Below are 21,178 nucleotides of genomic sequence, written 5' to 3'. Positions count from 1 at the left end.
TTATGGCTCTAGATTTTTTTGCAAAGGAAATTCGAGGTTTTGTTCCATTTTTAAAAGTTGCTTCATTCTAATCTGAAAGAATTCTCGTTTTTCGACGCATTCTACGCATAAATTAGTTCCGCCTACAAACAAGTGTTAACCTGTTGCGACGGCGCGCCCTCTGTCGTACAATCTATTCAAACTATTCACGATTTTTATTTGAAAAACTGTCCATTGAATGCTGATCACAATTTTCGTAAAGAGGCAAATTTGTGAACTTTTCATCAGTTCTTCTTTGCTACGATTCGAATCACAGAGAGAAAGACCATGGAGTAGGTGTTAATTGAAAAGAGGCGTTGTGTTCTAAAATAGAAAAGATGTGACCCACAGATGAAAAGAGAATGTCATTGTTACATACAATTATTTCATGTTGAAATCCCGTGTTTCATTTTAATTATTAAATGAATAGCCTGATTGGTATATCTCTGACTGAGGTGTCTGATAAATATTTGAAGAGCTGATAAAACGTGAATCACAAAACAACGAGGATCACTTAAACCTCAACAATTTTATCTCAGAGTGAGAAGTTGAATTTAGGTGTATCGTGAGTGACTGATTAGATCATTTGTCTTTCGCCCCAGAGGGTGGTAACTAGGGCCAAGCTGAGGTATTTTATAGTGACATATCTGCACTGTAGGGACATTTAACAATCTTCTTTAGTCGTGAGAGGTCAGTAAGCGGAGATAAGTTGGTATCATCCTAGGCGGAATAATCATCAAACGAAGATGAATAAAGAAGAACTGGAAGAAGTTTTTGTGCTGTTTGATCGAACTGGAGATGGAAAAATTGATGTTGACCAGATTAAGGATGTGCTTCGGTCAACAGGACTAAACCCACAGGGAACGGACCTGCAAAAGATTGAGGGCGATTACAAAGACAAGGGTTCTGTCGAGATCGCAGAATTCCAAGCCATCTACAATGAAATGAAAGCCAAACCACAGCCGGCTATGGAAGACTTCATGGAGTTCTTCAAACTTTTTGACAACGAGAAGACCGGCTGTATTGATTCACTTCAATTGAGGGGCTTTTTGTGCATGAAGGGAGATGCCAAGCTGACAGAGGATGAATTGGAATCGATTGTTAAGGAAATTGAAGACAAGAAAAAGGAAGTTGTACCGTACAAGGACATGATTATCTTGGTAATGAGTGAGCCCAAGCCGGTAGAGTAACTCAGTACTGTACATGTAGGAAAACTTCACCAAAATATCAACCTCTGGCCAAATGATGACATTTTTGTACTTTGATGAACTGGGATATACTCTCTCTTTTAGCTTAACAGACAGAAAAAAGAACAACGGTGATGTGGTTAATTTACTTTACGTGTCTTGTTTTTATTATAATTAACATTTCAATACTATGTGAAGGCAGTGGAGGTTTGTCAGAAATAGTACACGTAGACAAGCTTTTCTTCAAAATGGTCTTTATATTTGATTGATAGTATTATGGCAGTTGAAATAAATCTTAAAAAATCAATTTTTAGTTCACGATGTCATGTTCAGGTGAAACAGACTAAAAAGTGCAATGGGTGTTTTTGATCGATCGATTCTGAACATACTTATTCTTCAAGTTTCAGCGGGGGAGGGTGATGGACAAAAGATATTGTCATTTATGTGGGAGTTTATTACCACGCCCCATGTATACCGGTATGCGAGTGTAGAATGGTTCAGTACAATTGTACATCATTGAATTCAGCGCGGTTTTGAGGAAGTCTTATCGGTCTGAACCGCTAAAATATTTCAAAATCATTCATCAAAGTCAAATTTTTTTGTGATTTTTTTATGTTCGTACGGAGCAGTCTACACCTGGGCTCACGACAGACACTTGGCTGTTAAACGGAACACCCTAGAAAAAGCAGAGGTCGTTGACTCTGATTTTCGATGTGCGCTGACAAGAGCCGGGATCTGTCTGGGTTACGTTTCTTGAAATCTGTCGTTAGCAACCGACCTGAACTAAAAAAATCAGTTTATCACGATCATGTTAAATTAATACAATTTCGAATGGGAACAATTCAAACTTTAGGCATAATAGAAAGAACAATTTTTGGGTCTTCTTTGTCCTTCATTTTCCTTTATGCTATCTTCCAAAATCCGTTGTAGTCTGCTTCTTTAAAAACAAGGTGTGATCAAGACGCCATAAGGGAGTTTAAGCAAGGACGAGGACAAATTCATGCTGCACCTGCAACAAACCTGCAACCCGATTTAATATTTTTCCTTTTTTTAACCAATGATATTCTTGCTTTGTGGTGTTGTCGTTGCCGTAGCCGTCGTTAAAGACCGGCAAACGCCGCTTTGGTTTTGGGTATGAAGTTATTTCACTAAGCATTAAATCTTTTTACAAGCTCTGCATTCAGTCCATCGTAATGTCCTCGAGTGTAAAAAAAGAGCGAGGCTGGGTTTGAGCCGCGGTCACGCAATAACAAGGCGAGAGAAACAGCAGCTGACGCTGTGGTAGGCTCGACATCCGCCGCTCACTCGAAACAGCGGCTGGTAATCGAGCCTAAAGCCCTTGTTGCCATTCTTTAATCAAGGGTCTTTTAAAGATCACGGAACGCCGAATACATTCAGTTATTGTTGTGTATATCTGCAGTTGTTATGTGAAAACACCGAATCTGAAACGCTCGGCGTTCGGTATTTGGCGTTCTCCAAATATATCTGCGAACCAAAGATTTATAGTACTTCTCGCCCGAGAGCAGCATTTTCTTGATAAAACGGCACCAAACAAGGTAAATTAAACTGAACCTAAAGAAAAGGCGAAGAAACTCGTTATTTTAGTTTTTTATAACCATAACAAAGGGTCAATCAAGTGTAAACATAGCTGATGCAATAATATAGCCGGTTTACCAAGAGAAAACGGTATTGACAGCTTCGTATGCTCGCCGAATATAAACGCGGAAGCGGCAATCCAATTTAAAGACAGGCAGACCGACTTTCATGTAATCCTGTGGGGAACTAAAATATATTTTCACTGATGCTACTATAATTGCGCTTCCTTTTTATTCGAACATTTAAATAATCCGAGATTGATTTGTAAAAAAACGTGCTTTGCCATAACAACAGCATCAATACTATCTCAATGTGATTGGCTCATTTTTCTCTGTTTCATCATTTGTACAACATTCTCATCACGTTGTGAGCACATGCTAAAAGCCGGCTTATGAAATTCATTTCCGTAACTAGTGAGGATTCTTCATAAAGAACATAGTAACATCTGCTGGGTCAGAACGGATACTCGAAGTAAGTTCTCGTATTTAATTTTATTTTTCCAGTGGTTTTGTTCTTTGACTCGAAAGAATTGAATGAGGTTGGGGTTAAGCTGATTATATTTATCGTATTTGGGGGAATAATGGACCGTGAAGAAATGTCTTCGTGTTTACTGAGTTGTTGCATCGTGTTTCAGAACTACTAAAGTAGAATTATTGTTGCTTGAACACAAAGATGGCGGACGAAAGACTAGCTGTTGAAAGAGGAGAGTACAACAAAACGGTGTCAACAATGGCAATTTTGGCAAAAGACGACGAAGGGTACTCAGACAAAGTCGAAATTGAAGTGGTTGAAGGCGAAAAAACACGACTCGGCTGGGACAACAAAGTGCAGTTTCTACTCTCTGCGATTGGTTTTGCTGTTGGATTGGGAAATGTCTGGAGGTTTCCGTGGCTTTGCCAGAAAAATGGAGGAGGTAATTAATTTTCACTGATTTTATGAAAATGGATACATTTAAATTTTGAAAATGTACAGTGAATCAAAATTCAAATTTTTTCATGAACAAAGAAAAAAATTATTATCTAATGTCTTTGCTCAAAAACTGTAATAGGTAGGTGTTATTTCTAATCTGAAGAGGTTTTCTTCGTTCGTTCGACTGATTCTCCGTAGCATCTAAAGTTTGGAAACAATTGTACAATTTGAAGCGCACACTTTTTTTTTAAAAATTAAACGTTTTGATGCATTGAAGGATGTTACAAGACGATGTTGTGGGAGGAGCGAATCATACGAGTGATAACACAATCGGACGACCGCGTAGCGGGAGTCGGATTTGTTTATCACGAGTATGATTACAGACTGAATTGGACGACACAGTGTCCTCTTACTAATAGTTAATCATAAACATTACAATTTTCGAGAAAAGAAGAAGAGCCAAGTTGTGAAAGAAAGGGAAAATTTGCATTCAAAGACTGACAAAGCAGGCGTAAATTATTTAATGTCGCTCTGAAAGAAAGACCCAATTTAGAAGTCTGTACACGGTTTCCATGGTGATTGAAACCAAGGATGTGATTGATTGATTTAAACTATAACTTTGAATGTGATTGGCTTATTTAACTGTCCAATAAAAACTTGACAAGTGAAATAGTGGAAAATAGGAGTTTTTTGAACCAATCACAATCGAGGAAATTGTATTTTTTATGATTAAAAAGAAAATAGTTTTTGTGACGAAAAACGACACTCTTGATTTTCGGATTGTTAGACTCACCTTCGAGGTTAGGCTCGATTTCCGCCGCTCACTCGAGTTCGGGTATCCTCCCCGAGAAGAGACGGCTGGACGCGTGAGCGATAGATTGTGTCTGTGACGTAAATTCAAAATATAATTTATGCGAAGTCAATAGTTGCGGGGAAATAACATTAGACATCCCAAAAACACTGAAATTACATAACAATGCTTAAAACGTCTGTGCGAAGTTTCCAGATGATACGAGCTTGAGTTTGTGGTTAAATGATCAGAATGATCAATGTGAGTTTGAATTCAACCGGCGAATCATCAAAAAAATCTTCGGCGGCTTCAGCTCTCGGTCGACCTCATCGGCCCCCTCGTTTTGCCACCAATAAACTCAGCAGTACTTTCAATTGATCTTGAGGAATTTTACTTGCTCTTACATTAGCAAAGTATGAGGAGAAAATTGCAATAGAAATGGATTTGAAAGCCGTATTTTGACCTTGGCGCCAACTGGAAAATCAGTGAAGTTTGCGAACTCAGGCCGTAGAAAACGTCACAGTTCCCATTCTCCAGCTTCTCGAACACTTTTCGTTGTCGCAATCTTCGATGTTTCCTACCTTAAAAGCACTGTAAACCTCGAACAGGCCGGGTCAAAGAATACCTTTGCAGCCAAAACATATAATTTATGCCAGGCGGATTTGTGCAGGCGAGTTTCTGATTGGCGGAGATTAACAATGGCTTACCTCACGCGTCCAGCCGAGATTTCGGGAGTGAGCGCTGGCTCATTTCCCGAAACAGCGGCTGGTAATCGAGCCTACTTCGAGGTCTCACCGTGTCGGCACACTCTGGTCATTTTATGGATGCAAAAGTCAAAAAAATATATAAAAAGTCCTCCATATTTAACACAGAAGACTTGACACACCAAAGCACACAAAGATCTCAGTTAAGGTTAACTTCATGTGAAAAGCCGACTGACATCAACGAAGTAGGGAAAATGTAATGTAATGTCTGTCTAAAAAGAAATCCAACTTCCATCTTCAGAGGAGGAACCAAAAAAAAAAATTTGAAAATTTACATGAAAGATATACATCAAATGGAAAAATTTGAACCCCCTACCCTCCTAAATGAGTAATGTGACACTAATTGAAAAATTGTTTGATGAAAATGTGCCACAATTTGTCTATATTTAATCGTTTACTAAACACACCCGAGAGCGTCATAGGTAAAAAGAGAAGTAACTTATCGGTTATGGAACGTAAAGAGACTAAAGAACATCGTTATTGTTTTTACTTGAAGTAAAGTACGGAGACTTGATGTTTTTCGTCGCCGGAGACTCAGAGTTCTTTTTTCCGCGTTATTTTAATACAACCATTTGCGTCTTACTCAGTAAATATAGCAAAAATTCAATAGTCGAAAACTTTCGAGGGATTTATATGAGTGTAATTGCAATTATAAACAAGAAAGCGCATATGATGTTTACAATTTCGGAGCAAATGAAAATTAAAGGGTCCAAAACAACAGCACTTGTGTAAGGCAACAACATTTGACAATTTTGATCAATTCCAACAAAACCACCTTAGTTTGAAAAACACTTTTTCAAAGCACTAAAAATTTCATGACTCCGAACGTTTCCGTTTCCCTGTGCATGTGGTTTTGCACAGTACGAAATGTCCAGTCTCTAATCAACTGAGAATAAAACTTAAATATTAATTATAGATATCTTACCTATTAGGACCTCCTGTAGTAATTTGGAAGATTTAGATTTCATTCGTTGGTTTTCTTAAGGCATTTAAAAATTTTTTGTTTCCTGATCCTGTGCCCAAACATCAAGTTTGAAGGAATTATTTTTTATGATTCCTCATGGAAAACGAACTTGATTTTGAAAGGCGATTTTTCCTTGGATACTTAAGATTTTTATCTCGAAAATACGTATACAGTGAAAAATACTCCCCTTGTCTACTGGTCGCAGTAATGCAAATATTCTACAAACTACTGCCTTAATTTGCTCTGATTAGGCTGTTTCGCAGCAGCAACTCAAAATACGATACGCCTTCTTATCAATCGATATCGTTATTGCAAGGATGTCACGGTTGACATCAATGTGGTCGTCACTACTATCAGTTTAATGTTATTCATCCCTTTCCTTGAAAGATCCTGTCCCTAGAGTAAACATGCCGATATTATCAATCGTTATTGCAAGAATGTCACGGTTGACATCAAGTTGGTCGTCGCTACTTTCAGTTTAATGTTATTCATCCCTTTCATTGAAAGATCCTGTCCATAGAGTAAAGATGCCGATATTTAGCCTGTGTTGGCGGTGTTGTTGGCGCGAGAGGCAAATTAACAAGCGGGAAAGCAGCGCGGAGAATGGGAAGCGGTGCTGTGAAATACAGCGCCCCTCTCCACTATATGCATTCTCCTAGCAGCTTCCACGCTGGTTATTCTCGCTGCACGCGTACGTGAACACATCTCTTCTTATAGGTCCTCTCACATTTTCAAACATTTACATAGTTCGAAATCTTGCCGTGTGAACTGTTTTGAAATTATAGATTCTGCTCCACGAGAATAAGCATCCGTTTAATTTACGTCATTGCAGAGTTCTGCATGGGTGTACCGTAAAGACAATTTTTTTTTCTGTCGTTGTTCATTACAGGAGCCTTTTTGATACCCTACTTTGTCATGCTAATATTTGAGGGGATACCGGTCTTCTATCTGGAGCTTAGCATTGGCCAGAGACTTCGCCAAGGATCCATCAATGTCTGGAGCACAGTATCTCCCTACCTGGGTGGGGTGGGAATTGCCACAACTGTCATCTGTATTCTGATGGGCAGTTATTACAATGTAGTCATCTCCTGGGTGCTATTTTACCTCTTCCACTCGTTTCAATCTCCTCTCCCTTGGGCCGAGTGTCCACGGATTTCTACTGACAGCACTAAGAACAACCTCACAACAGAAGTGATCCCACATGAATGCTCAGCAAGCAGCCCCACTGCTTACTACTTTCATAGGGAAACGTTGATGCATGCAGGTACCATAGAGGAGAGCGCGAAGATCAACTGGAAACTGGCGGTAGCCTTGGTGGTTGCGTGGGTGTTGGTATACCTGTGTATCGTCAAGAGCATCCAGTCGTCCGGAAAGGTAAGGTTAATAGAAGGACAGATCTTTCCAGTTTTAGACTAGAAGTTTTGAAAGGCAAAAACGACAAATTTAGATATGTCTAAAACCCTGTAAGGCGAGGCAAATTTATTTATCCTGGAATGGTACTGAAATCTATTAACTTGTGAGTTGCCGCACACACAAAAAATTATAATTTTATGAAACATGACAAGGCCCAGCCCTACCCGTAAAAGATACTGCTTAAAGGGTCCACCTCTTAATCACAATTCGTCACTCTCGACCTCTTATTTGCTGCTGAAATCTTTAGCATTCAGATAACGCAGAAAACGTGAACGATGTTAGACACAATACGTAGTAAGGATCTACCACGACTGAGGAGACTTTAGGATCAAGGGCACAATGTCAATAAGAACAGTACCATAGGGAAACCAATACCAAGTTTAGGCGTCCCTTTTTTTGAGACCCTTGTGATCGTGAAAACCAACTTTCGTGCCTTTTGTCATACAGGTAGTGTACTTCACAGCAACATTTCCTTACGTGGTCCTAGTTGCTTTTTTCATCCGTGGTCTTATGTTGAAGGGCTTTGAAAGTGGACTGATCCACTTATTTACCCCAAAGGTAAGAGATATCATAACCGATGTTTTTAAAGCTAGATTTTTCAGGAAAATTTTGAGGCAGGGAGAGAGAGAGGTGGGGAAATAAAAACAGAAAAGCAGAAGAATGTTAATTCTTTTTCTTAAGAGATGAGTGAAGTACAGTTTGTCGTTTGTCACACGTTTGTAACACCGTACTTGTTAACGACGCAGCAATACCTTGAGGTTGCAGTAAAGGTGGATGATGATAACCAGTTTGCGTTTGGTGAAGTTAACAGAACAAGGAGCAAATAAAGGACGAAAATCTTGCTTTGCTTTTGCACCGGTTCTGGAGAGAATGTTAATTCAGTGGTAATATCTGAAAATAGTGAATTCTAGTGAATTTAGTGAATTTCGAGGTATTAATCAGTTAGAAAGGAAAAAGGGCAGCAGGCAGGCTAGTCAAATGCATGATTTTAGAATAATTCCGACTAACGTCAGGAGCTCATTAAGAGGAGCCTCTATCTCCCATACTTGGCCTCGGAGTCAACCCTTTCCCGAGTAGATTTATTTTATAGAAGACCTCCCTTGGGAGATTCAGCACGCTCACTGTTGTAAAAGCCAATCTCCCTTGGGACATTCAGCACGCCCACTGTTGTAAAAGCCAATCAAAACAGAGCTATCTCAGCGTCAAGGGAATTATGATACTTTTCGCGGGAAAAGCCTGTTCCTAAAAATAAATTTACTCGGGAAAGGGTTGACTCATGGAATTAGAGGAGATAGAGGCCCCTCTTGATGAGCTCCTGCTAACGTCTAATATCTACGTCCATGTACTAACACTTAAATTTTGCTGCAGCGAAGCGCGACGATTTAGGTCGCTTCAGGGAAAACTGGACTAAAGTAAGTTACGCTCGATCGGCTACTGCAATCCTAATGCAGAAGAATTTCACTTGTATATATTACATCAACATGCAATTCGAATGCACAGCAACGAACGAACTAGAATTTTACTGAAAACCGAGAGAAGCGATCGAAGAAACGAAGTCCTGCAATTCAAATGCAATCACAGGCCTACGTTTACATCCCATTGTTCTTTAACAGTTGAATCGTATAAAATCATCTTTAACTCCTGCAATCCAAATGCAGTTTAGTATGACGCCAAATTTAACCTATCGATAGCTGCAGCTCAGTCTGGCAATGTGGGTAGTCTGCAAATGAACTACGTTTAAGCCCCTATCAACCTATAGCAAAAAAGGGTGACTGCCAGTGAGGGAAACTTGCCCTCATTGTGCGATCTTCTTTGGGAGAAATCAGACAGTTTCTTGTTTAAATTGAGACCGTCACTTTAAGGATCAAAGCTAGGCGTCCTTGAAAACCCCTAGTTTGCGAGCACACGACCCAAGCGTAGAAAGGTAATATAAAAATGGGCTAGCCTATATGTAAGTGTGAGAGCCCCAGCTTGTCAGTTGTCAAATTTATCAAGTCCGTAAAGGATCAAAGCAATCCATGGAATCCAACTCTTTAATGGCGATGTTTGCTTTGGTGTTGTCTTGTATTTTTCGTTCAAACATTTCGACTTCGCTTACATCCATTGAATTTTCGTACGGTGCTCGGAGCCTGTTCGTTGGTTTCAACATTTGATCCTGATCTTGACACTGAAGCCAACAGATTGCTAATCTCTTCTTCCATAACCCAAACGGTTTGCCACAAACCACCCCATGGCCGGACGCCACTCGTGTACAATGATGTGCTTCTTGCAAATCCTACACCGTTCTCAGTCATCAACTACATGATTCTTTTTTTTTTTTTTTTTAAAAACTTTGATTTTCTGTCAGAATTAAGGACCCGTGGTTCGTTCAACCATAAACTTCATGCAACTCCAATGCAGAAATTTCAAGCGAAAAAAAAAAACCGGATGAAGGTTCCTTTGACACTTTGCACTCGAACAGGGGCTCGACTTGATCAACCTTCGCCGGCAACGGACGAGGATGCATTCCGTGGTTCCGAAGAATGAAGATTATCAGTCGCTTGACAGGTCGGCCTTGCCAAATGCTCACTTATGTCAAGAAATGCGCCTAATTAGACGCACGCCTAATTTTGAGATCCAACACGAAGTGTCGTCCCTTTAATTCTAAGCATTTGCTATCTATTTCCAACAATTAGGTAAGGGTAAAGGGTTAGCGTTATTTTGAGCTCAGGGTAAATGCACAGCTGTTTATCTTTACCACTTGAGGAGCAGTATTCGGGTGGACACTGTGACGTAAATTGTCTGTCGAGACACGAGTGATGTTGAAGTTGGGATCAAGAAGACACTTCGTGACGCTTATTGAAATCGCCGCATGCATCTAATTAGGGGCATTTGTGGACATGCCCAAATTCTCGTGAAAATGTAGTGACGTTATCAATCAGCAGACACGTGCAATTCTAATGCAGTCACGTGATGGAATTTTCCTTTCATCAACCAGGAGTGAAATGTAGACAGTAGACAGTCACTGACTTGAAGGTGGAAATGACGTGAGAGCTACAGATAAACTGAGCATTTAAGCCGCTTTCAGGTGGGCAACTATAAACCAAGTTAACTAAAGAATCATTGAAGGAAACTTGTAAAAAAAAGAGTTTTGAAAATATGAACAAGGATAAACATAAGGGTAACGGTCTTATAAAAATGTTGTAACTCAGTATCAGCTTACCATTATATGCAACGTTCTCGAAACGTTGCTTTCCATTTTGATATCCGACAAAAATTATGGTCGTTTCAAACACAAAAAGCACTAGAACAATTTACTTTTAACCTGGATCTCTTGTGCAATTAACATATGCGTGCTGATTTTCGTATTCATGATTAGTAAAAATATTTTTAAAAGCACTCGAAATGCTTAAAATACGACCGTTGACTAAATGAAAAAACTATAAACCGTCAGTGACAAGGAGTTTTGGTAGATGCTCAGCTGGTGATTTTTGTGGCTACTGCGTTTTAAACCCAGTGTCCACAATATTCGTCAGGTTGCGGAAAACACAGTAGTTCTCAAAACACTGTTCATTAGCAGCAAAATATTAGATACCAAGCAAAAACGTCACATGAAACGTAAATTCATTACCAATTAAAACAATTAAATTATCGAATGCTGATCGTTGAGCCTCGAGCCCAATGACTGAGAAGAAACAAGATCCAGTAGTTATAAAAAAAACCTACTGATTCAGAAAATCTGATCGAAATATTTTTTGCAGGCTGACTGTTGCGCTGTAAGCCCAGCGTCGGCTGTAGTCAAGACCCAGTAGTTCTCAAAACACTGGCTCTAAGTGATAAAAACTACGCCAAAGGCTGAGCTTTGTGCCCAGCGAAAGGTACTTTAATTTATTCTAACACCCAGTGGTTCTCAAAACACTGTTAAAAAAAAAGATGCGCAAGGGTTTGTCCCTACTCCATCCAAATCGAATTAAACCAACTCTGTTTGGTGCTGTCTTGTGTCCGGTGCATAGTAGTAGCTCCCATTCACTGAGGAAGTGGAACAGTGTTCTCGAAACACTGGAGTCTATAAGACGTAAAAATTAACGTAACACATCATACTAACTTAGATCTCTTTTTAACTAAGACTGAAACTAAAGATAACGTTCCTTAAGACTATAAATTTAAAAAAATGATAATCCATTTCGCAGAATAATCTTATTTGTATATGTGTTGCTAGAATGAAGATCATTCACTGCAGGCGCGGATCCAGACCAGCTTCTTCTTAGTGTTTGCAGTCACAGTAACAGACAAAAAACATATCCCAATTGAAACAAAACAAAGATTAACTACAGGCAATCAATTGAGGACGAGCCTTTTGCTCGGGACAACAGGCCAACAGGCGAACTTTGGAGTGCAACAACGTTAGTCACCTATCAATTTCCAGATCCGTGCCTGCATCGTATCGTACGTAAATACCTGCTTGGCAGTGATCTCTGCGCCTCGAGCCCAGACGACACGTGCCTTTGAAAGAGCAGATTCAGTAGTTCTCGAAACGCTGATCTTTATTTTTGTTACCTACAGTGGGAACGTCTTCTGGACCCACTAGTATGGCTCGATGCAGCTACACAAATCTTCTTCTCGTTGGGTCTGGCCTGTGGCACCATGATTGCCTATGCCAGTTACAATTCCATTCACGAAAATACACTACGCGACGCCATTACAATTTCCTTTGCTAACTGCATGACTTCGTTGTTTGCTGGGGTGGTTGTTTTCTCCATTTTAGGATTCAGGTAAGAAAGTAATGTAAGATTAAGCACTGTAGTCTTTCTAAGGCTCCCCTAAGGCCAGAAGCTCGAGCAACACTAATAGTCGCTGTTACACTGCATGCACAGGTATACGCAAACACACTCTCGCTCCCGCTTTCCCGCGCTAGGGAAGCCCAGGATATGCTTGCGAACACTACAGATGTTATTCCAGATGCCACTGTAATCAAATCAAAACGTATATTATGATGAAAGAATGGACTTTATACGACTACTTCATTCAAACACATACATTCAGAATAACCTCGCTATCGAAGGATTACCGCCCTTTGTCCAAAAAATAAAATGCTTCAAATCTGTTTCTTTCAGGAAACAAATTAGGGACTTCGACGTTCAGCAGAATAAATAAATCATGTTTCTTTTTACGGTTACATACTTCCAAAGACTTTTATCGAAGAATAACAGGTGCCAAAATAGAACACAGCGAAAGCCACAGTAACGTTTACTAGATCAGCGTTACCTTAGCAAAGGGAAAATGCTTTTTGTTTATTTAAGCTTTTATTAAAAACTACCACAAAGGAAAAAAAAAACATTGTTTCGCGGAATATTTTTGGGCGAATTCTGGTATCCCATTCATCTTCAGAATTTTCGTCAAGGGTCATCTTGAGTGCCGGGTTTCACTTGACGAGCCTGTTGTCTGTTCTGTAGTGTCGTCATCCATAAATCAAGCCAGGAAGATCATCCAAAGCCGAAGTTTCTACCGATATGGTCCCTTCCAAGTAATCATGATAAAAAAACAATGTTCTTTGAATGATCTATGGCCGATGTAAAATCTTAGGGTTGTGATCTCTTTTATGTTTAAAGATTCAGTTCAGCTCTACCAAGAGATTAACAATTTTCTACTATGGTAATATTTGAATGGGTAACATCCACTTTCGTAATTATGCTTACAAATGCAAAGCATTAATTTCATTGGGTCATACCGTTCTGTTTTCAAAACACATTCACCAGCCATCAGTTGTCCTATATCACAAAACCATTCACCTTTTCCTTCTCAAGTCTGAAGGAGTATTTTATGTACTCCGTCTGGAAGGCATCAGCTTTAAAGGCCTGGCCCCATTTGTTCAAACAATGGATAGCGATATCCGCCGGATAAATAACTATCCACCGTATAACTCAATAGGTTCTGCTGGTGTTTATCCGCTGGTTAGTGATTTATCCGGTGGATAGCGCTATCCATCGTTTGAACAATTTGAACAACTGGTGTCTGATAGGCTATAAATCGTTTTTATCGAAAGAAAAATGGTTGACAGGGATACATCATCAAAGGCGTTAATGTGGCTATCACCTCAACACACTTTTCCTCCTTATTTATTCTCCGAAATCGTCCCAAATACATCGTGTTGTTTTTAGATTTAGAACCTTTAGATTGAAATTTCACTTTTTTATTGGCTTTGATATACGGGAAAAGTGGTCATACTTTGATCGATGACCGAGCAATGAAGGGGAGAGGGTTCGATACCGCGTTGACGTCACAAATTAATTTGCATTGAGATCGTTCTTTGAAAACAGCGATGCAAATTAATTTGTGACGTCAACCCGGCATCGAACCCATTCCCCTTCATTGCTCGGTTATTGATCAACGTATAACTACTCTTCCCGTCTTTCAAAACCAATAAAAAAGTGAAATTTCAATCTAAAGGCCAGTTTAAACGGTTTCAACATTTGACCAACTTTCGTTCAACAAAAGTTGAAAGGATGTTGGACATATAGACCGTATTCATAAATGGCGGCTACGTAATTATTCTTTTGTTTTTATGCTAATCATCCTAACTAGCCTCGTAAACACGAGCAAAATTCAAAAGAATTTTTGTTCCAAAGTGAGGCTAGTTAGGATGATTAGCACAAAGACAAAAGAATAATTTCTTGACCGCCATTTATGAATACAGTCGTAAAAACAAAATTGTGCGGAGGCCGTTCAAACGGTACCAACATTGCCCCAACAAAAGAACCAACACTTTCGCGAAATTTGATTGCGAGGAACTAAGAACTAGAAACCAGACTCTCTCGTCTAGATAAACTACGCCATATTGACATGCGTGTGTTCAAACTGCTTCAACACCATTCAACGTTTTCGAGAACAAAACAAAAGTTGAATCGATGTTGAATGAAAGTTTAAACCAATTTAAACTTGATTCAACACGCTTTCAACAAGCTTTCAATGTTTTTTACGCTTTCAACAATGTTGGATGACTTGTTCAAATGCACCCAACATTTGGTTCAACAAAGTGTTGAATGCATGTTGAAGCAAATGTTAAAACCGTTTAAACAGGCCTTAAAGGTTCTAAAAACAACATGACGCATTTGAGACGATTTCGAAGAATAAATAAAGAGGAAAAGTGAATTGAGGTGATAGGCACTTTAAAGTACCTCTTCAGTGGCCAACTGATGCAAGCAAGGCTTTGTGTGCGTCTTTGTGATGCGCAATAGGCAAAAAAAAGCCATTATTTTCAGGGAAATCAATGAAGCAGTATGCCCTTAATTTTCAAATTCTATGGTTGCGTAAGAAGCCTAGGGAAGGAAAAACGGTGTAAGACTTAACCTGCTTTTGCGCCAATCGCCGGCAAGTGACACTGAAGGATGATCCACAATCCATGCCAAGTCTTAAGTCAAGAGAGGTGTAATCATGTATCTGAAAACGAGACATACTGCATATCCCAACTGATAATAAATGTTTATTCTTCCAGGGCTACGTACCTGATGGAGAACTGTGAAGCAGCTAATGAGGAAATTCGGCAGAGCCTCAGCAAAGCCCTTGTTCGGATAAATACCACGGGGCTGACTTCACAACAAGTTGATTGGCTGATAGGTAACACAACCACCAATATCACCAGCGGAATGCTCAAATGCGACATGCAGAAGTTCCTCACAGATGTACGTGTAAATTTTCTTCCAGATTCCCCGAATCTATAGTTGAAATATTTGCTTGCTTAATCCCTCCCGCGAAGATTAGAATCGAACTACCATTGGAATCCACAGTCCACTGAGGTGGAATGCGGAATGTAACTGCTCCATTTTCAGTAGATACGGTTATTGTTGAACATACACTCAGTGATACCAACAGCAATGTAATGTTTAAAGCTGTGAGGCAGTGTGGCCCAGTGGTTAGGGCGCTTGCCTTGAGATCCGGAGATCCAGGGTTCAAGACCCGTTAATTCTAATCACTCGTTGAATTTGTTCCTGGTATTCTCTGGTTCAACTTCCCGGCTGCACTTGTAAATAGCCAACTGGTTTGCCTCCGGCCAGTTGGGATTCTTAACAGTTGTTGATGTGTTCTGTCGTTTCGTTGATTGTGTTTCATTGGCCCTGAAAAGCCCTTATGGGGAGCGGTCAATTAAGTATGTATGTAAAGCAGGGAACACTGAACTTCCTGACCCACTCTGCCCAAAACGTACACTTGGGCAAATGTTTGCCAATATTTTTGCAGGTTTCCTTATTTCCCTTTTCACCAAACCCTTAGACGCAATATCATTTTTGCGCCAGTATCAGCGACACTCAGCCTTTAACAATTTGCATAAGGAAAATAGAAGATAAAACATTAACAGAGTACACAGACGAATCAAAATGCTTTATCCAATGGCAATTTTTTTGGCTCGAAGGCTTATGCATCTACTGATGTTCATCCAACAGGCAGCTGGTGGTCCAGGATTGGTCTTCATTGCATTCACAGATGCCATCAATCAAATGCCTGGTGCAACTTTCTGGTCTATCATGTTCTTCCTTATGCTTTTAACACTTGGCCTCGACAGTTTATTTGGAGCCCTGGAAAGCGTGACTACAGCCTTGAAAGATGTCAGGGGGTTCTCAAAACTACCGAGAGAAGCTTTATCTGGTGAGTATTTGTCTCTAAGATTAAAGTCCGTTACATCTTCGAAACTCCTTTTTTCCCATATGGCAAGGGAGATATTTCTTGGTAATTGTTTCCTTTCAGGGCTCTTATGTGTCACTGGCCTCTGTATTGGTCTACCCATGGTCACATATTCTGGTGAATACGTGCTACAATTGTTCGACAGTTTTGCAGCTAACATTCCTCTCCTGTTGACTGCGATATGCGAGTGTATTGGTGTCTGCTATTGCTACGGAATTCGAAGGTAAAGAAAGTTTATTATTATTTATTTATTTATTTATTTTTGCGGTTACTATTTCTCTTTGCCGTCCAAGACCATTTCCTTTTCCTATTGTGAGAGGACGAGTATAACTCTGGGCGAATCTTAAAAAAGGAACCTGCACTCTTAACTACAGAATAAGTTTAAACCAGAGGAAATAATGTTTGCAATCAAAAGTTGTTCGAATTGTTCTTTCTAAAAAAGTGCTTGTCTTACTGTTTCGCCTAAATTTCCTGGTTGCGGCCATTTTGAATAATTCTGGCGTCAGTGGCCTTTTAGAGTTGCCTACTGTTCTCACACAAAAAGCGTTTGTATATAGGGCAATCGTAACACACCACAATTATTCAAGAAGGCGGAGCGCGGAAAATTTGAAGACAAAAGTAGGCAGTTTCAAAACTTATTTATTTCGGTTACACACGATTTCTTGAAAAAAAAAATCACACAAAATTGACTGTAGAGGTTGCTTCCTGTCATTGAAATTTTTTTTTTAAATTGGAGTGGAGGTTTCTTTTACATTTTCACTTCATCTTGCTCGTTTCGAACAGAGATATGACGCCCACTGAAACTGTCTTTCATTGTCCTTAGTTTTAGATCACATTCATTAAGGTTTTTTTTGCATTGCTTGTGCATTACGATAGCTTGTGATTGAGTAAAATGAGCCGCGTTTTCAAGAAATTTTGAATGGCTCGCAAGAGCTTTACCGCACTTGAATACTTGTCATTGATTGGCTAATTGTTTTGCATACGGCTCTTACGATTGGTGAGCGCTATTTATTTTTGGTCAGTAAGCCACCCGATTTTCCAGTAAAAACAGGCTTCTAACTCAACCACATAATCATTTTCATTGTTAGGTTTTCGGATGACGTAGAGTACATGACGGGAAGCCAACCCAACTTGTTTTGGAAAATCTGCTGGATGTTTATCACACCGGTTGCGATGTTTGCAATCTTGGTCTCCAGCATTGCACTTATGTCCCAAGGGAAGGCGTCTTACTTTGCTTGGAATAAAGATGAGGTACGAAAGCTGTATATTGCAATGATCAGTTACCTTGCGTCCTCAAGTTCGTCGACATCAGTCAAAGCGAGGTTCCCTTAAATACTGTTGGAAATACTTTATTAATGTTTTATTAATTAATTTACACGGCTAGGGCCTGTCACTCAGTTAGAAAATTTCGCGCTTAACAAAACCTTACCAGCAGACCCCACGATGGTGCAAATGAACCCCACATTCCATAGTGCGATGGGTGAACGCTTGGCTGCCCTTATCCAGTTATATCCAAGTTCCTGATCTTTGTGTATAAGTTTGACATTGCATTAACGAACATTAATTTTTTTTTCCTCCTTTGTTCCAAGGCAAGCTATGCGAAAGTTCCCTACCCAGACTGGGCAGTGTTCCTTGCGGTGGTACTTGTACTTATGTCCATGCTGTTCATTCCTGTTGTGGCCATCGCTCGATACTTTGGTTTAGTCAAATTTACACGGCTAGAGCCTGTTTCACTGAAGAACGCCGAGGCGGCACAGTCATTCGAGAAGGAAATTATGGATACCCTTGTTTGAAGTGATATTAGCGCCTTTTGGATTGGAGGACGAGAACGATTTTGTGTATAAGTTTACCGTTCTGAGCACGCGTGCCGAGAACTTGAAACGAACTCGACCCAGAGATGAAAGACCCTGGCAACGAGTGTGCTCACTCCAGTGATCTGAAGGGCGCTATTGATGACTTCATGCGACTGCAAATCGTGAGAGTTTAACTTAATTAAGATAAAATTAAAAGACATGTTTATGATACAGTGGAAAATCAATTTAACGAAGCTCTGTACACAACCAAAGTCCTCACCATAACAAACTTTATGATAGAGATGAAAGCCTTTCCACGAAGAGCGAGATTATAATCATAAAATTGCCGGGGCTTTCGTCATTTCGTCATAGAGCACTCAGCCAGGCCCGGTTGTTCAAAAGCCCAGATTAAAAATTAACCAAGACGTTTATTGCTCTACTCCAAAATGCTGTTCAACGCTGATATTCGGTAAAACTTTACATTAAAAGAAGTCAATCTTGAAAAACAAAAATAAGCAAAAGAAACTTTCACCAAAAAGTTGAAAACATGAAACAAAAGATTACGCTAATCCTGGATTACGTCAATCGGCTTTTAACCAACCGGGCCCTGGACCTCAAATATATCTAACCAAGGTAAATCTCTCGAACTAGAGCAAACTTATTTTTTGTACCCTGCGTCACAAGTTACGTAAAGCTGACAGTCATTTGTCCCGTGACAAGCTGCTTTAAAAGTTTTTCTTTTTTTTTTTTTTTTTGCATCGAGAAGAAGTTTGAACTCCAAATGGCGAATAGATGCATTCTTCTTACTTCCTAATCGTGGTTCAAATGGCTCTCAGTTGTGCTGGCTGGCAGTTGTGTTTATTTAAACTGTAAATTAATAACAAAACGTTGTGAAAGGTGCCAAATATGGTTGCCATAGGTGAAGAGATTTCGGGTAATAATGAAAATAATCTTGACGCTTTCAAATTGATATTTCACCGTAGCCTTAAAGTAATTGTTCACACGTATTTTCTAGGAAACGTTTCCTTGGATTTCAAAGAACCAACATTTACAAAACAATCGCACCAGTTTCTTAAGAAGGAGTGTTTCAAGGTGACTAAATAGCCTGCGATATGATCAGGTGACCAAGTGTCCAGATGACATGCGCAGTTACATCAACTGGCCCCAGTTGTTCAAAAGGTGGATAACGTTCCCCCTTCCCCCCCCCCCCCCTTCCCCCGGATAAATCACTATCCAGTGGATAGCGCAATTGATTTCGCAACTGAGGCCAGGTCATTATCTGGTATCTTTGGTCTTACAGTGCGTTCACTGCGACTATGGGGTCGATTGGTTTTCATTATCTGGGTGGCCCGGGTTTCAGTGAACGCACTGTGACTTAACCCATTCATTCCCACGATCAAAATGTTCATTCTCCTAACTAGCACCATGGATTTCTTTGTTGGGCAGGGATACGAATTTGGTGTTATATCAAGATCACACCTATTAAGCTGATAATATTCGTCATTCTCAATACCTGTCTGACTGACTTGTTATTGAAATTGTGAAGAGGATTTACGTATCGGTCACTCCTGGAGGTCAAAGGGTTAAAGGATAAGACGCGACTGAGTTTGCGTGTGTCGCAGATGTTAATGCTTGCGTCGCTTCTGAAAAAAAAAACAGCCCTAAAAATGAAAGACAGAAAATCTTATTCACAAAACCTTTCAGTTGTAATATCATCTTATCGCGATAACTATCGCAAAAGTGTCGAATCGCTTCACCGTGCACAGTGACATTTGGATACCACGTATTATTTAATTCAGAAACTTAGGAGTTTATTTTGCGTTTTCATTAACAGCCAATATTTTTATCACGTGGTTCTGAAGCAACAGGCCTTTTTTTCGATGTATTAAAATTCAGCTTGAAAGAGAGGTTCTGAGGACAAAGACAAAGGAAAGTGGATGATGTGCAAATATTTTTCACATTCATTCCAACGTGTTTCTATTGTTTTTGACCTCACTGCCTCACTATCAAGCTAAATATTTGATATTTCGAAAATGGCTTATGGGGTATCCTCATGGCATGAAGTATTTATTTTGGTCCATCATTTTACACTTCACGTTATGAAAGTAATTCCAACGACGTCCAACGATTGTCAAAAGAACAATGCATTCCATCTCGACTTCTTAACATTGTTACAAATGATTAAATTATTGATTAACTATCACTTTTGCGTCTTATTTTTGATGTGAAGCGAGCGAGCGCCAACAACATAATCATAATTTAGAATAAATGTCCTGTACTTTATCTCGATGTTATTGGATTTGCTGACTTTTTCCATAATGCATCGCGCTTTCGATCAGGATGCGCAAAACAGAGCATTAAGGAATGTTTTTATTTGAAGTGAGCTATAGACAAAAGAGAAAATGAACAATTTGTTTTTTACAACAACATTCAACGCCATGACTCAATAAAAGAGCAAGCGTTGTCTATAACTTCTCGCAATATGATTGGTTTATTTCCCAAAATGAGCGTTCCTGATTGGTTATTACATTGCATGACAGAATGGCGTGAGCATGACACGTACAGCGTTGTCTAGACTCTCATTGACAACGGCAAATTAGCCAATCAGATTGCGAGATTACAAGCAAATGTGGTAAAAATGATTCTCGCACTATCTGGACAATAGACCAATTTCGATATATTAAAATTCAGTCCAAAACAAAAGGCATCATCGCGAGTCTCTGGGGAATAAACTCATACAAACCCTTATATTTATTCCCCAGAGCCTCGAGATATCTTTTGTTTTCGACTGAATTTTAATATATCGAAATTGGTCTATTTGAGCAATTGTCTCTTACAAAGACACCTGAAAAATTTAGGTGACTCGAAGGGAATTCAAACCCATAACCTCATGCTACATTATTGTTTTGTTTTTAGCTCTTTCGTAAAACACAGCATTGTCGACCCCTTAATCAAAAAAAAAAGTTTGAAACATGCGTCCAATTAGCCTGCGCAGTTGGAGGTGGTTTTGGCGCAAGAGGCAAATTAATTAACGAGCGGAGAATGGGGAGGAATTCACAGCTCACCTCCCCATTCTCCGCGCCAGCAATACC

General features: G+C 39.6%; 2 protein-coding genes across 3 annotated transcripts; both read left to right on the top strand.

Moving 5' to 3' along the window:
- Nucleotides 1-554: 554 nt before the first annotated feature.
- LOC137975981 (myosin-2 essential light chain-like) lies at nt 555-1,512 on the top strand. The gene has a single exon (XM_068823216.1). The coding sequence runs from the start codon at nt 765-767 to the stop codon at nt 1,206-1,208; it is 444 nt and encodes a 147-aa protein (XP_068679317.1). The 5' UTR covers nt 555-764; the 3' UTR covers nt 1,209-1,512.
- Nucleotides 1,513-2,491: 979 nt separating this feature from the next.
- Nucleotides 2,492-20,289, top strand: LOC137993364 (sodium-dependent neutral amino acid transporter B(0)AT3-like). Of its 2 annotated transcripts, none has more exons than XM_068839177.1 (10): nt 2,492-2,761; nt 3,436-3,714; nt 7,118-7,602; nt 8,089-8,199; nt 12,184-12,392; nt 15,113-15,299; nt 16,056-16,257; nt 16,357-16,516; nt 17,382-17,544; nt 17,883-20,289. In XM_068839177.1, exons 2-10 carry the CDS (start codon nt 3,474-3,476, stop codon nt 18,084-18,086), a joined length of 1,962 nt encoding a protein of 653 aa, XP_068695278.1. In that variant the 5' UTR covers nt 2,492-2,761; nt 3,436-3,473; the 3' UTR covers nt 18,087-20,289. The 2 variants fall into 2 exon arrangements, with proteins under 2 accessions (XP_068695278.1, XP_068695268.1); XM_068839167.1 differs by lacking the exon at nt 2,492-2,761 and adding an exon at nt 3,170-3,272.
- The last annotated feature ends 889 nt before the right edge of the window (nt 20,290-21,178 follow it).

This window comes from Montipora foliosa, chromosome 1, assembly GCF_036669935.1.
Source record: "Montipora foliosa isolate CH-2021 chromosome 1, ASM3666993v2, whole genome shotgun sequence".
Lineage (NCBI taxonomy): Eukaryota > Metazoa > Cnidaria > Anthozoa > Scleractinia > Acroporidae > Montipora > Montipora foliosa.
This window is presented reverse-complemented; position numbering and strand designations above follow the sequence as displayed.